At 43.3% G+C, this 16,954-nt stretch overlaps 1 protein-coding gene across 1 annotated transcript; it reads right to left on the bottom strand.

Moving 5' to 3' along the window:
• Window positions 1-6,759: 6,759 nt before the first annotated feature.
• Window positions 6,760-10,853, bottom strand: LOC311006643 (potassium voltage-gated channel subfamily A member 5; the record flags this gene model as incomplete). Its single annotated transcript, XM_083999520.1, has 2 exons — window positions 6,760-7,803; window positions 10,155-10,853. 2 exons carry the CDS (start codon window positions 10,851-10,853, stop codon window positions 6,760-6,762), a joined length of 1,743 nt encoding a protein of 580 aa, XP_083855646.1.
• Between the last annotated feature and the right edge of the window lie 6,101 nt (window positions 10,854-16,954).

Genomic DNA, 16,954 nt, shown 5'->3' with positions numbered 1-16,954 from the left:
TACAGAAGGAGCTGAGAGGCCGGTGGACGTATGAGAAGTTGTGATGTCGTCTCCAACACACAAAAGCCTTCACAGTTTATGCTCCTGTCATGTCACGTCATATTCGTGGGCTGTGATTGTGAACATTTGGCTTTGTTGACGCTCACATCGCCTTCAGCCACTGTTAACATACATACAGCTCCACACATCTGCCACCGCTTCACTCTCTCTGCTCAGGAATTAAAACTGGAGCAGAAACATGTGAACACACGGGGAAGAGGTGAATCCACCGCTCACGTTGGTTTACATACTATATCATGTTTTATTTTTAACGCCATGCAGGGCCTTTAACGACCAATCAGGACGAGCGTGTGACACTAAACAGGGAGGAGATGGTGATGGTGATGGTGATGGAGGCTGTAATTACCCAGTGAAATCAGATGAAAGTAATAAAAGATGCAGGCTAACATGTACATTGGCTTTTGGTCGACTGCACCCAGATGCTGCACTGCTGGCGGTGTGGCGGGCGGCGTAGGTGAGGCCACGTGCACGCATCTGCAGACTGACACGACAACGAAGATGAAGACGCTTTAAAAAAAATGTCCTGGTGGGATAAAGTCCACTTACTGTAGCAGGCAGGAGGGGGGGAAAAAAACAAGTGAATGATCAAAACAAACAATAAAAATAAAGAAAATGTTATGTAATGTAACTGGATCGGGGCAGCGAGGGACCTGGATCGCTCACGAAAATCACCAGAGGAGCCGCTGAAGTGATTAAAGGCAGCGGGACGGAGCGGGTGGATGATGAGATCAGCAGAAGCTCAGCCCAGATGATTTGACCCAAAAAAATATATAAAAAAAAGTCATTTTCAGATACTGGAACGTAAAATGTCCCATGAATGGGTCGCCTCAATATTCACAAAGCATGAGACGCCCCGGATTAAATCTTCACTAACACTGTATTAACCGAGTATTGAATTCAGCCTGATTCACACGGCACCGAACAGAAAGGAGGACGACTGAGTCACTGCAGGGACACGAGGACGAGGACGTGGACGGATGAAACGATTCAGACGTCTTAAAAGAGTTATTTCTAAAGTTCTGCCAACGCTAATGTTGGTATTAACTGTTAGCTGTTTAATAACCAGTCTTACACTGTGTTTACAAGACGTTTCGAAATCAAGTCCTCAAAGCAAACTGGACGCTACTGTGACTTTGTTAGCTGGTTAGCAGCTTAGAAGAAAGGAAAAGTGATAGAAATTTAAAAAGTAAAAAGTAAAGCACCAGTAAAAACAAAACAAAACAAAGAAAAAGATGTTCAGACTCATACGTACCTAAACAATTAAGCCTGATTCATGCTTCTGTGCCCTCTACGGTGCCACAAAACCCCTACTCACACCTCCAAAACATCAACTAGCCTATGTGTCAAGACGACGCCCCAAAGGCTGTGATTGGTCCGCTACACCGCAGTCAAAAGCACAGCACCGCGTTCAAAAGGTGCACAACGGACGGCGTTGAGGCACCGGTGTAGTTACGGCGTGGTTTGACGCAGAAGCATAAACAGGGCTTTATCCTACTTCTTCAAACATTAGCTACGTCACAATAACAAAAGTTATAAATAGCTCCTTTAAAGCAGAAGTAAGCGATCCGGTGGTTTTGTCTAACTTCCTGTCAGCAGATGGAGTTAGCAGTCCCCGCCCTCGTCCCTACGTCACCACATTCACGCGCATCCCTTGGCTGCACACACAGAGAGGACTGCCCCTTTATGCCGTTCTCTCTCCTCATTGGATAAAGGTTGTAGGATACAAGGAAAGTTTTCTCCTGGGCTCAGAGCAGAGCAGAGTGACTGACAGACCCGTGTTTCAGACCAAACACTCTATAGAAGTGATTGCTGTCGGAAGATAGAACTATTTAACACTTATATTCACACAAACATTCCGCTTAGGCTACTTCTGCTTTAATGTTGGCATTAACTGTTAGCTGTTTAATAACCAGTCTTACATTGCAAACTGGACGCTACTGTGACTTTGTTAGCTGGTTAGCAGTTTAGAAGAAAGCACAAGTGATGGAAATTTAAAAAGTAAAAAGTAAAACACTAGTAAAAACAAAACAAAACAAAGAAAAAGATGTTCAGACTCATACGTACCTAAACAATTAAGCCTGATTCATGCTTCTGTGCCCTCTGCGGTGCCGCAAACCCCTATTCACACCTCCAAAACATCCACTAGCCTACGTGTCAAGACAACGTCCCAAGGGCTGTGATTGGTCCGCTACACCGCAGTCAAAAGCACAGCACCGCGTTCAAAAGGTGCACAACGGACGGCGTTGAGGCACCGGTGTAGTTACGGCGTGGTTTGACGCAGAAGCAACAAATAAACAGGGCTTTATCCTACTTCTTCAAACATTAGCTACGTCACACTAGCAAAAGTTATAAATAGCTCCTTTAAAGCAGCAGTAAGCGATCCGGTGGTTTTGGCTAACTTCCTGTCAGCAGATGGAGTCAGCAGTCCCCGCCCTCGTCCCTACGTCACCACATTCAGGCGCATCCCTTGGCTGCACACACAGAGAGGACCGCCCCTTTATGCCGTTCTCTCTCCTCATTGGATAAAGGTTGTAGGATACAAGGAAAGTTTTCTCCTGGGCTCAGAGCAGAGCAGAGTGACTGACAGACCCGTGTTTCAGACCAAAATCTCTATAGAAGTGATTGCTGTCGGAAGATATAACTATTTAAGACTTATATTAACACAAATATTCCACTTACTTCTGCTTTAAAGACATGTTATGCCCCTTTTCCATTAATTAAAATAGTTCCCATGGTTCTTAAAGTCATATCTGTGACATGGTTTGGTCAAAATACCCCAAGGATCAAACATCACATCTCTCTCTGTTCAGAACGGCTGGTTTCAGTGTCTGTCCCTTTAAATGCAAATGAGCCACTGCTCACGAAGCCCCGCCCCCTCTACAGGTGCCTGTACTCACAGATATTATGCAAATTTGAAAGCTAATGATGTCATTGGATGACAACTGAGGGAACAGCTGGTAAAACCACATGGATTTCAACCTCAAGAGCCTGAAACTTACAGATTTATTTGTCAATTTTAAGATTTTGGGGGCCGGAGGGCAAACAAAAGTGATATTTCCATAATCTGTCCCCTTTAAGATAATAATTCCTTACAGGAGACCATGAAAACCAACTTTTAACCTCCTTATTAAAGTGACAACACAGACTGCAGCTCGCTGGTTAGCTTAGAAGGCGTCAGAGGAAGGAACAAAGTCATTAAAATGGAAGCTGAACAAGATGGCAGCTTTCCAGTAATTAAAGGAATCTAACGTTCAGACTGATGAGTAAACGACAGCTATACGCCAACAATATGAAAAGTTACAGATTGCTCCTTTAAGTTTTATTAAAGTGTGTGAATATGGGATGTGGCTCGCTGGTTACTTAGCACGCTGACTTCAGTGGGATTAGAAAAAAGATGTGAATGGAGGTAGTTTAAATGAACAAAGACGTGAGGATCAGCTAAAGGTCCAAAGTGTGTGCAGTAAATCTCCCTGTCACTGTGACCCTGCTGGCTGATCTCCAGTCAGCTACAACACACACACACACACACACATAGACACAGACACACACAGACACACACTTATCCTGATGTGATGATCACAGCGTCCTCTCCCTGCTCCGTCGGTCTCCATCATTATCCTCTAAATAACCATCATGTCCTGAACACTGACTTCACAGCTGATCACAGCTACTCACCGGCCCACAGATTAAAGCAGAGTATTGTCTGTAATGAAGAACTGTGTCAGGGGTTTAAAGCCTTTTTTTATCACTAATCATTCATAGTTTTAGACATTCACTAAAAGGAAGTTGTACTTTTCTATAAATTTGACTGTTTTCTCTTATAAATTTGATTGTTTTCTCTTTTTTTCCTTCAGTTTGGGGGCGGGATGAAGGCTGTCTTTCAAACTGCCTCTGCACCAATAGGGTAGCGCTACGACCAATCAGAGCAAAGAGCAGGATGATGTCAGTAGATTAAACTTTTCCCATATCCCGTCGGCAAAACACCAAATACATCCTTCTTCTAAATGAACGACTTCAGTGCAGTTTCTTGCTCAACTTTTAAAGAAAACGACAAGTTTAATTCTTTCAAAGTTGATGCCAACGCCGATTCAAACGATTGCTTTGCCAAAGCCATCTATCTTCTTGTCATGTTTTTCACCATCGCAAGTATGTCGTCATGGAGTTAAGCCGCCCAACGACTCTCTGAACAGATAGAGCGCTGTGATTGGTCAACACAAACGCTGTTCGAGACCCAAAAAGTACCTATGGCTCGTTTCTAGACCCACCTACGGAGCAAATAGAGTTGCTGCTGCTAGGGTGCAGATAGATTTCTATAGGCTACTACTTTTCTATAAATTTGATTGTTTTCTCTTTTTTCTTTTCTTCAGTTTAAATTTAGAGAGAAACGGCTACAAAAAGACGCCCTCGTCCTCCTCTGAGGTCCTCAGGGTCTGCTTCCCTCACACAGGTAACACACAGTGTGTCAGCTGACCAGGATGATGATGATGATGATGTCACACCTGTCGAAGGTTTTCTCACAAAGACAAAACTCTCTGGTCTCCTTCAGCAGAGTGAAAACCTGCAGAGACGACGTCGTCCCACTGAACCACAGGGACGTGAATCACCACCGTCGCCTCAAACCAGCTGCAAACAAACTTCTGCACACACACACACACACACACACACCATCAAACAGCCTGATCCCACCGCAGCTCTGCTTCGTTTCTCCAGCAGCGACTCTGACCATCAATTTTCAATCAAAAGAAAAAGAATAAATAAATAAATATCTATATAAACTTTCATGATTGAAACTTCTCAGCTGAACCAGTTCCATGTTTCTGTTTGACCTATTTAACAGCAGAGTGAACGATGTTTGGGTTTTGAAGTGTCAGTCTGAAGAGGTCACACTGGACTTACATTCATCATAACCTGCATTTTTTTTTACTATTTTGTTACAATTTATAGATAATATGATCAATATCTATCAGTATTTATTAATAAAATAACATGTACAGTGGAAAAGTGTTTCAACAAAATCTACATCAATATGATACAGAAGAAAAAGAGGTTCTGATTGAAGTTCTCCTACTTTTGATGCTATACGTTATAGAAAGAGAAATATTTTGTGACCCATCTTCAATAATATAAAATATCAGTTTATTGATCCATCTCTCTTTACAAGATGGAAACAAGCAGTTTAACCTTGAGCTAGTGATCAAATCTCACAGGTTTATCATGTTCTTTCATGAATTTAAAATCAAATAATCTGACTATTGTAACACAGAATGAATTAAATATGGAAAAATAAAGTACAAAGTGTTTCAAAGTGAAGTATCTGTTCTTCATGTTTGTGTTTTACTGTATTAAACTTAGAGACATGGTTTTAATTTGGTCCCTAATGAGTCTCCGTACATGAGGAGCTGTCCCTTCAGCACCGGTGCTGAACGTATGGAGTCCTGTAGGTGCTGCACAATCATCAGTTTTAAATAATTTCCCATTAAATAAACATTAATAATAACACAATGTGTAAAGATACTCACCCGGTGTCAGTGTTGCTCTGTCTCTCCTCTGTCCTCTGTCCTTTCACTCCTTTGCTTCACTTACTTCCACATTTTGTCCTTTTCTTTTCTTTTCTTTTCTTTTTGTTTCTTAAAAATTCAAAAGCTCTTCTGCTCCTCCGGTTGATGAAACAAAGCTGCTGCTGTTCAGCGTCTACAGATCTGCTCTTCAGGTTCTCTGAGGGCGATGAAGGAGGATGAAGGAGGATGATGAAGGAGGAGGATGAAGGAGGAGGAGGAGGAGGAGGAGGAGGAGGAGGAGGAGGAGGAGGAGGAGGAGGAGGAGGAGGAGGAGAGTCTCCCCCTCTGTGACAGAACCTGAGTGGAGGAGAACAGGCGTCTGATGCATCTCAAAAAATATATTTTATATTATATTCTAGGTATTTTTTCTTTTTTCTGTGTTTTCCTGGCTGATGCTCAGACTCTCCACTGCTCCGCCTCCTCAGCGTTAGTTACCAGGCCGACGGGACAGAAGAATATGTACATGTGCTGCAACTTGTCAGTGTAAACATAACGACTACATGTAGGGAAAAGAAACGCAAAAACAAAACAAAAAAAATAAAGATTTGGCTTCTTCTCGTGTTGCACTACAGAGTATGGACTGTTTCCTACGTTATGTACAGTAAAGAGTACAGTACTAGTTGCTGCTTGTTAATCCTCTTCCTGATGTCAAGTAATTATTCCAAGTCCTGCTTGTCCTTGATTATCTGTAGCCATGGCTACATGTCCTATTTCTTCATCCATGAGTTAATGTTCTTTAGGTGTTCCTACTTTATTAAAGGGCCACTGTGTTGCATCACATGCTGCACCGTGGTTGGTTGGTTGGTTCATATAAACTCCTCACTTTTTCTCTCCTTTTTTTTTTTTTTTTTTCCACTAACGGATGTGCTGCTCGGGGATTAAAATGTGCTTTTTATAAATCAACCCCCCCCCACCCCCAGCCGCCGTCGTCGCTCTTAAAACTTTTCAGGATTGCGATGTGTTGATCCTCCGTCCTGCATGTTGGCTGCGATGTGCAAAGACTTAAGAGCCCATTAACCGGGGGGTTTTTATTCTACACAACTATGGGCCGGGCCTGATGATGGTGGTTGTTGAAGTGGAGAGCTCGTTGCATGGCTGCAGCTCTTGCAGGTCTTGCAGATCTAAAGTGGACTTCCTTCCTTTACAGATCGGTCTCCCTCGTGTCCAGGCAGAAGGCGTACAGAGACCTCTTCAGGTCCATGCTGCTGTTGGCCTTGATGTTGGCCTTGTTCTCCGTAGAAGCAGCGTCGTTGTTCTCCACGTCCTGCTGCTGCTGCTGCTGGGACTTGGTGGACGACTTGCTGCCCTTGCGCTTCAGCTCGGGGCTGTTGCGGCCGCTGGGGGGGTCGTCCTTCAGCGAGGCCTGGTCCTGGTCCGTCTCGCGGTGGTAGAAGTAGTTGAAGTTGGACACGATCACGGGAACGGGCAACGCGATGGTCAACACCCCCGCGATCGCGCACAGAGACCCCACGATCTTCCCGCCCACCGTCACCGGCCGCATGTCGCCGTAGCCCACCGTCGTCATGGTGACCACGGCCCACCAGAAGGCGTCCGGGATGCTGGAGAAGTGCGACTCGGGCTCGTCGGCCTCGGCGAAGAAGACGGCGCTGGAGAAGAGGATGACGCCGATGAAGAGGAAGAAGATGAGCAGCCCCAGCTCCCTCATGCTGGCCTTCAGGGTCTGGCCCAGGATCTGCAGACCCTTGGAGTGGCGGGAGAGCTTGAAGATGCGGAAGACGCGCACCAGGCGGATGACGCGCAGGATGGCCAGCGACATGGCCTGCTGCCCGTTCTGGTGCTCCTGGCCCTGCTGCTCCGCCAGCTCCGTCCCCACGGTGATGAAGTAAGGCATGATGGACATGATGTCGATGATGTTCATGATGGTCTTGGAGAACTCGGACTTGCTCGGGCACGCGAAGAAGCGCACGAAGAGCTCGAAGGTGAACCAGATGACGCAGGTGGTCTCGATGATGAAGAAGGGGTCGGTGAAGGTGAGCGACGGCCTCGGCGTCGTGCCGTTGTTGCCGTCCAGCCGGCTCGTCACCGGCAGCTCGCGCTCGTCCCTGAACTCCGGCAGCGTCTCCAGGCAGAAGGTGATGATGGATATGGTGATGACGATGACCGACACGATGGCGATGCCCCGCGCCGGGCTGGAGCTCTCCGGATACTCGAAGATGAGCCAGACCTGGAACAAGTTACCACCACAACATCAGAAACTGAGACAACTACTTACTCTTTAAAAAAAAATCTCAAACATTGGTTTAAAACAAATCAGACATATAGTAGGCTACTCATATAGCTTAACACTGCAAAAACTCAAAATCTTTCCAAGAATATTTGTCTTATTTCTTGTCAAAATGTCTCATTTCTAGTCAAAACTAATCTCTTTCCACTTAAAATAAGACTCATCGCCTAAAAATTAACTTGTTTTCAGATCATTTTCACTTGTTTCAAGCAGATTTTCACTTGAAATAAGTAGAAAAATCTGCCAGTGAAAGCACGTTTTTGGTGCTTGTAATAAGGAAGAAAAATTTGCTCCACTATCAGATTTTTCTACTTATTTCAAGTGAAAATATGCTTGAAAGAAGTAAAAAGTGTCTAAAAACAAGCTGCTTTTAATGTGATGAGTCTTATTTTAAGTAGAATGAGATTTGTTTTGACTTGAAATGACATTTTGACTAGAAATAAGACAAGATATTGAGTTTTTGCAGTGAAAGCAGAAGTAAGCAGAATGTTTGTGTTAATATAAGTCTTAAAGCAGTACTAAAGAACTTTCAGTTTTGGTTGAGTTTGGCGGCGCCTGTGGACCAAAGCGGTAGTGTTTTGCCTGAAGGAAGACTCCATTTCCCATGAACACTAGCGTGAAGCCCTGTAAATATCCTGCATTAAAATTAACAAAAGACATCAAAACTAAGTTTCTGTTTCCAGTGGATCATTTCAAAGTGAAAACACAAACATAATCCATTGCTAAAGTGCTGTTTTGCCTGTTCCCTCCTTGTTGTGACTCGCAAAAGTGAAAGTGAAGGAAGACTCCATTTCCCATGAACACTAGCGTGAGAGCAGGGTTCCTACAAAGCTGCTTAGTGCCAGAGAAAGAGATACAGACCCCCTCAGGCCATGACAGAGGTGTCATTCAACTTGTTGTAAGTCGATGTATCATCACAAAAGTTATGAAAATATTTTATGAAGGTTGAAAAGTTCCTTAGTGTTGGTTTAAATAGTTGTATCTTCCGACAGCAATCACTTATATAGAGTGTTTGGTCTGAAACACGGGTCTGTCAGTCACTCTGCTCTGCTCTGAGCCCAGGAGAAAACTTTCCTTGTATCCTACAACCTTTCTCCAATGAGGAGAGAGAACGGCATAAAGGGGCGGTCCTCTCTGTGTGTGCAGCCAAGGGATGCGTGTGAATGTGGTGACGTAGGGACGAGGGCGGGGACTGCTAACTCCATCGGATCGCTTACTTCTGCTTTAAATACTAGTTTAATCTGATGTCTGTTCCCGGGGCATATGCATGGTATATTGTTCTTTAACTGTGGGTTAAAATTGTCTGTTCTTATTTTGTTTGTCTGCGTCTGTTTTGCCTTGATATTGTCTGTCTGTGTTCTGTCTTGTAATTGTCATCACAAGGTCTTAAAGTCTTCTGTGTTTATGTCTTTTAGAAACCTGCCTTGGGACTGCATGCGGCTGAAATTTAGCAGTTGTGCTGCTAAGTCCGGCACATTTACACTGATGCTTAATGCGTCAGTGTTGATGAATGTGCACTGTCCCAATTCAATACATAAAGAAATGAAATGAAAAATCAATTTTGAAGGTGGGGAATGATTTATGGGACAAATGTTAAACGTCTATTTTTGCTTGGTAGGCCTAGTTGCTGAGTATGTGTGTATGTGTGTAGATGGCATGTATGATTGTTCATGTATAGGTACTATATATACTTATATTTACACTGCAAAAACTCCAAATCTTTCCAAGAATATTTGTCTTATTTCTTGTCAAAATGTCTCATTTCTAGTCAAAACTAAACTCTTTTCGCTTAAAATAAGACTCATCACCTGTAAAAATTCACTTGTTTTTAGATCATTTTCATTTGTTTCAAACAAACTTTCAATTGAAATAAGTAGAAAAATCTGCCAGTGAAAGCAGGGTGTTTGAGCTTGTAATAAGGAAGAAAATATTGCTCCACTATCAGATTTTTCTACTTATTTCAAGTGAAAATATGTTTGAAAGAAGTAAAAAGTGTCTTTATAATGTGATGAGTCTTATTTTAAGTATAATGAGATTTGTTTTGACTAGAAATTACATTTTTGACTAGAAATAAGACAAATATTCTTGGTAAGATGTTGAGTTTTTGCAGTGTAGTGTAGCCTATGTATGATTTAAAGGTTAGGGCATCTATAAGCTTGTAGTTTCAGCCCTGACCCTTTCCATCAGCCATGCAGCGTTGCTTTCAGAGGGATGTGTAACTGTTTTTTTGTTTTTTTGTGGTTCTATTTTTTTTTTTTTTTTGCTGATAGAAATAAACTCAAAGTCCAAACCTGCTTCTGGAACTCGTTCTGGGGCAGCGGCTTCTCCTCCTCCTTGATGAAGCCCTCGTCCTCTCGGAACCGCTCCATCGCCTCCTCTCCGAGCTGGTAGAACCGAATCTCGTCCGCGAACACGTCGATGGACACGTTGACCGGCCTGCGGATCTTCCCCCCGGACTGGTAGAAGTACAGAATCCCGTCGAAGCTCGGTCTGTTGCGGTCGAAGAAGTACTCGTTCCGCAGCGGATCGAAGTACTTGATCCTCTTGGCCGGGTCTCCCAGCAGAGTGTCCGGGAACTGGTTCAGGGTGCCCAGCTGGGTCTCGTACCTCAGCCCCGCGATGTTGATGAGCACCCTCTCGTTGCTCTCCGTGTCCATGTCCATGTCCAGCATGTCCTCGTCGAACAGATGGGGACTGTGGTCCGCGCGTAAAAGCGCATCCATGGCGTTCTCTCCGCCGGCGCAGCTCAGCGTGTTGTTCATGTCGTTGATCTTCCAGCTCTGCAGCCGCGGCTGAAGAGGCTGCAGAGGCTGAGGACTCGATCCGCGGGTGTTCAGCTCCTTCCCGTAGTCCTCCCCGAGTCCGGTCTGCACGAAGCCCGGCTGAGGGACGTCCAGCGCGTTCCGGCAGCTCTCCTCGGCATTGTTTCCTCCTCCTCCACCGCTCCCTTTAGCGCCGCCGTTCTCAAAACTCACCAAGGCTATCTCCATTCCGCAGCCATCCACAGCTACTGGGCGAAGAATGATGGAGACTTGTTGAGCTGCTGTGGTGTGATGCTGCTGATCATCCTCTCCTCTCCCGATGTGTGTGTTTAAAAGAAAATATAAAAAATAAATAAAATAAAATAATAATAAATAAAAAAAAGAAAAGTGAAAAGAGTGATAAAGGAGCTGCAGCAGATGGAGCAGGGCTCCGCTCTACATCAGCGCATATGTGTTGTTGTTGTTAAGGCTTAAAGCCGCCGCTGCTCTGGATCAAGTAAATATTAAAAGCAGGAGAGAAGGAGGATCTCTCTCTGTGTTTCCCTCTCTCTGTGTGTGTGTGTGTGTGTGTCTGTCTCTCCCTCTGGGGGCGGAGACGCTCAGTTTATTCTCTGGTTTAGAGAAGTGGCCACACGCTGTCACACTGTCAACTCGACGGTTCACATCTTCTATTTTCAACTATTTATAATTAGAGGAGACAAAAAAAAAAAAAAAAAAAAGAATGTGAGAAACAGCACAGGAAGCATCTGAACTGAGACTGTATAGCTAATATGTCAAATGAAATATATGTCCAATTGAACATTTTTTCATGTTTGTTGTAAAAACATCAAATGTAAATTTAGTCTTTTCTCATCGAGAGTTTCATACGTCACAGATCCAAGGAGCCAATCCTGTCAACCTGTGGGGACAGGGGGCGGAGCCAAATGGCTAGTGCCCATTTTGCCACTAAAATTTGAGGCAGTGCAAGTAAAATTAGTAACCCTTTAATTTGCAGGCCGCTAATTACGTGATAATGTCTAGAAAAAGCCTAGAAATAACGGTCAGCTTCATAGTAATGTTGAGAAATATCAGAGAAATAACGATTGATTGCATGGAAACAGCCCAGAAATAACGGTCAAATGCAACGACTTGGTGGAGAAACATTCTGGCCTTTCCCAAAAAAGCCAAAGCATGTTAAGTGTAATCTTTTGCTTTTATGAAAAACATGACATTACTATGATAATGACCGTTATTTCTTGACATTATCAATATAATTAGGCCCTAGTGGCCTGTAAATTAAAGGGTTACGGTAAAAATTTCACTTGCGCATGTGCAACCACTCAATTTGCCGTTTTTTGGTCTGTTTGTGTTCTTTAACACAGGAAATGTGAATATTTCCTCTATGCAAGTGGATTTACAGCGTGTGCACCCCCTAAATTTTCTGCTTGCGATCCTAAAATTTGAAGTTAAGTGGCCTCTGTGCTCCTGGTAAACAAAGTTATTTAATTTACAGGCCGTTAATGACGTGATAATGTCAAGAAATAGCCAAGAAATAACAATTAATGTCATGTTTTTCATAAAGGCAAAGGATTACACATGCTTTTCATGCTTTGAATTATTTGGGAAAGGCCAGAAATTCACCAAGTCCACAATTTCTAATGAAATTGCCCGTTATTTCTAGACTATTTCTAGAAATTATGTTATTTCTTGGCTATTTCTTAGCCTGTAAAGTGTTTATTGTGTGATATTTGCAGATGTTTGTTTAATGCAAGCATCTGCTGAGGAGCGTCATGGTGACTGGTGGTGAGTCTGCAGCCTCCAGGGTCAGGGCTTTATTTCTATTTTATTTTCCTTTATTTCTTTACCGTCCTATATCTGCTGCCTGTGATATTGTGATATTTCCTGCCTGACTCTTATGTAAGTGATGTAAGTGTGCGCTGCAGCTTAATGCACACACGTCCATCTCCTTACAGTCCGAGCATAAAGGCAGCTTCCACATGACCTCGTCCATGGACGCTCCTCTCTTTGTTGCCTTTGTGTCCCCGTCCTCTGCTCGGGGCCCCGGGGCCGCACTCTGCTCTCTGCTGTTCCACCGGATGCTTCAGTCGTCCTGCAGCAGATGGACCGATTCTTTCTTTACAGCTTCACACACACACACACACATACACACACTTACTCACACGTGAATTTAGCGTTTCAGAGCTCTAAAGACCGACGGCACTCGAGCTCCACATCGGCTCTGACAACACTGTATTTTCAGTTACACAAGTAAAAAACAGCCTCAGATTTCTGTTCTGTGTTATTTAGTCATGTAGGTAAAAGTTAAATGTGTTTTAAAGGCTCTGAGTTTTAGCTTAGCATCATATTTAAAAGTACAATAATGACCTAAAAACACAAGAAAGCTATAGCACAAATTAAGGATTATTTGATACCCCAAAACCTAAGGGATGGGATTAAATAAGAAGCTTCTTCTCACCTTTTCGAATATGTATGATTGTGCTTTCATTTCATTTATTAATTTATTCAATTGGGACAATGCACATTAATCAACATTGCTGCATTAAACATCAATGTATGCACCAGACTTAGCACAAATGCTAAATTTCATCCGTAGTCCCAAGGCAGGTACTGTAACTACACAACAACCTCACAACTCCAAATCATACAGTAAACAATTACAAAACAAAACACAGGCAGACAATATCAAAACAAACAATATTTTAACAAAAGATTTTAACTCACAGTTAGAAATTAAAAAGATCAATGGACCGAAAGCCCCAGGAAACAGCTATCAGATTAAGGAGCGGTATTTAGTTTGTGAATGGGATATGCATGTCTGATTTGGTTTTAACCAATGCTTTTGTGTTTTTATTTCCAATTTTTGTTCTTCAACTTGTTTAGTTTATTTACAGACGAAGGAACAAACTGAAATTGTGCCTTAAACCGTATTATACTAGTCCCGTATCAATCTGCATCTCAGTGATTGGGGCATATTTGTTGTTTTTTCATTGCGCGCCTTTTTCTACTTCTTTCCCGGTTGAAACATGGAGACTGTAAAGGAAATTACGATGAGCAGCAACTTTGACACCATTTTACGTGCAAATACAGGAGTCTGGTCTCGGTGCTGGAGGAGACCCACTGGAAGAAACAGCTCAGATCCATAAAAAGAGCAACATTTGGGAGTAGCAGCAGCGGTAAGGAACGTGTTTCTATCTTTCAATACAAACGCCACGACGGCCCGTTATAGCTGCACACTGCACACTGATTCTAAGTCACGTTTCTGCTTGGACATTTTATTTACAGTTGACATGACGACTACATATACCCTTGATGTCATATCCGGGCCTTAACGTCAGTAAATTTGAGTAAAGACTTCACAGACTTCACCCATGTGAATGCACCGGTCATTTACAAATTAGACGTCCCCAGCCAAGTGTGTGAATTGTGCTTTATATTGTTTTATTTTATTGTTCGAAATAAATATTAAAGGGACAATGAGGAGTTTCTATTTGGTTATAAAAAAGTCTCATATTAATGTGGATGAATCTCCGTTACCACTTGTTAATGGCCCATTTTAGATAAATCTATGGTTTTGTCTCTATGGTTATTTTGTTATTATTAGTGGTGGTGGAAATGCTGGTCGAGCCGACCAGCGTTTCTTTACTTTCGGTTTCGTGGCGAGTCATGAGAATAACGCCGCCGAATCTCCGTTTATGGTGGGAACTACGACGGTATGTGATCGTCTTCCAACCTCTGACTTTAATTCTTGATGAATGAAAACATGAGTCTGTCTTGCACCGGTCAAAGAATTTCACGGTGCGGAGGCTCATAAATGTAGTGTGGAAACACTTCACTTTAACAAAACTCCTCGTTGTCCCTTTAAAAAAAAAAAAAAAGCTACAGTCACTATTTCTGAGTAAAAACCATCTTAATTTGAGCGAGTCAGTACAATGAATCACAAACGTGCTTGTTTGTTGCTTGTTTGTTATAAAAATAACTGGTCTGACATCAGCTATTTGGTTCAGTTTGAACATCTGAAACTAATTAGGACGTTATATTGACGTCTATTGGGTCTCATTTTTAACAAACTGAACCCAAAACTAGGCTGGAAAAGTTCCCACATAGGTAACAGAAATTAATCCACACAGGAACACAAAAACACAACACACACACACACACACACACACACACACACTGTGGCCCCTGAGCGGCTGAGTGTGTCGGTTTCTAAAAGCAGAGAAGGTGACCTATTTAAAAGGTTAGTTTCTTAGCCCCGTGGGTGGATTAGGAAAACAAAGCACGAGCACTATATTTATCCTTTTCCTTATCTAATGCTGCAGCCTCATCATGATAAGGACTGTGGACTGTGTGTGTGCATCTCCCCGCCCCTGGATTACAGCGCTGCGCTCTGTCCTCAGACCGCTGCAGCCGTGAATAATAACTCAACTCGCCATCCCATCATCCATCTCACTGTGTGACTGGCCACTGGCTACGTTAGCGATTTCACGCACTGGATACGGCCATTAGGATGTTTTTACAATAAACTTTAGAATATTTCTCGTGCGGACGGTGATGGTGATGACGGTGATGATGGCGTTGTGTGAACGTGCATGAGGCCGCTGCTGAGGGAGGAGGAGACGAGGAGACGAGGACGCAGCAGAAAAGAGCAAAGAGCTCAGAGATGTGGAGATTATTTGTCATACGATGTGTACAGTACATGTGTGTGTGTGTGTGTGTGTGTGTGTGTGTGTGTGTGTGTGTGTGTGTGTGTGTGTGTGTGTGTGTGTGTGTGTGTGTGTGTGTGTGTGTTGCTAAATCCAAGTGTTGTGTTTATATGATGTGTTGTTGTGTGTGTGTGTGTTTGGTGGAGGAGGAGGAGGAAACATGGAGGTGAGGTCAGATCCTCCAACTCACCTGAGATTACAGTAATGTGCATCATCTCTAGCTGTAGCTGTGTGTGTGTGTGTGTGTGTGTGTGTGTGTGTGTGTGTGTGTGTGTGTGTGTGTGTGTGTGTGTGTGTGTGTGTGTGTGTGTGTGTGTGTGTGTGTGTGTGTGTGTGAAGCTCTTTGAGTGGTCGTTGAGACTAGAGAAGCTCTATAAAGAGCCGAAGCAGAAGCAGGAAGTAACGGCCCCATGGGACTTCAACTCAGAAAAAGTCTCCATGTAAGTGAACGGGAGTCAAAGTTTTATTTCGTGATCCGATTGAATTGTGTCATGAGAAAAAAATATGTCCTCTACCTGTTTAAAACATCACGTTTCATGAAGAGAAATCTGCAGTTTGTGGTAAAACGGCAACAGAAGAATGTATTTAGTGTTAAGACGCTCTACGGACTACAGATCTGGTGTCCCACTAAAAATACGTCACCAACCGACACGGGAAAGGAAGAGCGCCATGTGGTGACGTCACTACGCCACCTGGAGTCTTTCTGGTTACGGATTCTTAGGGGTTTTATTTTACAATAGTTTTACAACAAACTGCTGATTAAAACGTGGTGTTTTAAACAGGTAGAGGTCAGAGAGTTTTATCATCACACTGTTCAATCACATTACAAATAAAACTTTGACTCCCGTTCACTCACATGGAGATTTTTCTCCGAATTGAGGTCCCATGGTGACAACGTTACTTCCTGCTTCCGCTTAGGCTCTCTATATACATACATGTAGTCCAGTCCGGTTCAGTCTAGTCCAGTCTGTTCAGTCCAGTTTACTCTAGTCCAGTCCAGTCTGGTCTAATCCAGTCCAATTAAGTCCAGCCCAGTCTCATCTGTTCAGTCAAATTCAGTCCAGTCCAGTCCAGTCCAGTCTAATACAGTCTAGTTCAGTCCAGTCCAGTCCAGTCCAGTCTAGTCCAGTCTGTTCAGTCCAGTCCGGTCCGGTCCAGTCTCATCCAGTCCAATTCAATCCAATTAAGTCCAGTCCAGTCCATTCCATTCAGTCTAGTCCAGTCCAGTCCATTCCAGTCCATTCAGTCCAGTATAAATCATAAGTGTGTGTGTTACAGTCATGAGTCATTGAGAAGAATGAGTCTTCGCTCTGAATGAAGCTCAGGAACTCACTTCTTGCAGTCACAGTTGAGTGTTGCCACGGTTACAGCTCCATCAGGCCGTTTCATTGGACGACTGTTTCTGTCCCTGTAAACAACCACTGAGGGAAAATCGTTTAATTCACCAAGTTCTGTCCGACTCTACGATGGTTTCTGATGATCTGAACCTTCCAGCCAATTGGTTGTTGGACAGTATAGAATATAAATAAACATCTGGAAACTTCTCTCTGACAATAAGCCGGTGCATATTCTCATTTTTCCAGGTCATAGTATTTCAAAGGATGTTAAATCGAAAGCAACTGGACT

This window comes from Trachurus trachurus, assembly GCF_905171665.1.
Source record: "Trachurus trachurus genome assembly, chromosome: 23".
In the NCBI taxonomy this organism is placed as follows: Eukaryota; Metazoa; Chordata; class Actinopteri; order Carangiformes; family Carangidae; genus Trachurus; species Trachurus trachurus.
This window is presented reverse-complemented; position numbering and strand designations above follow the sequence as displayed.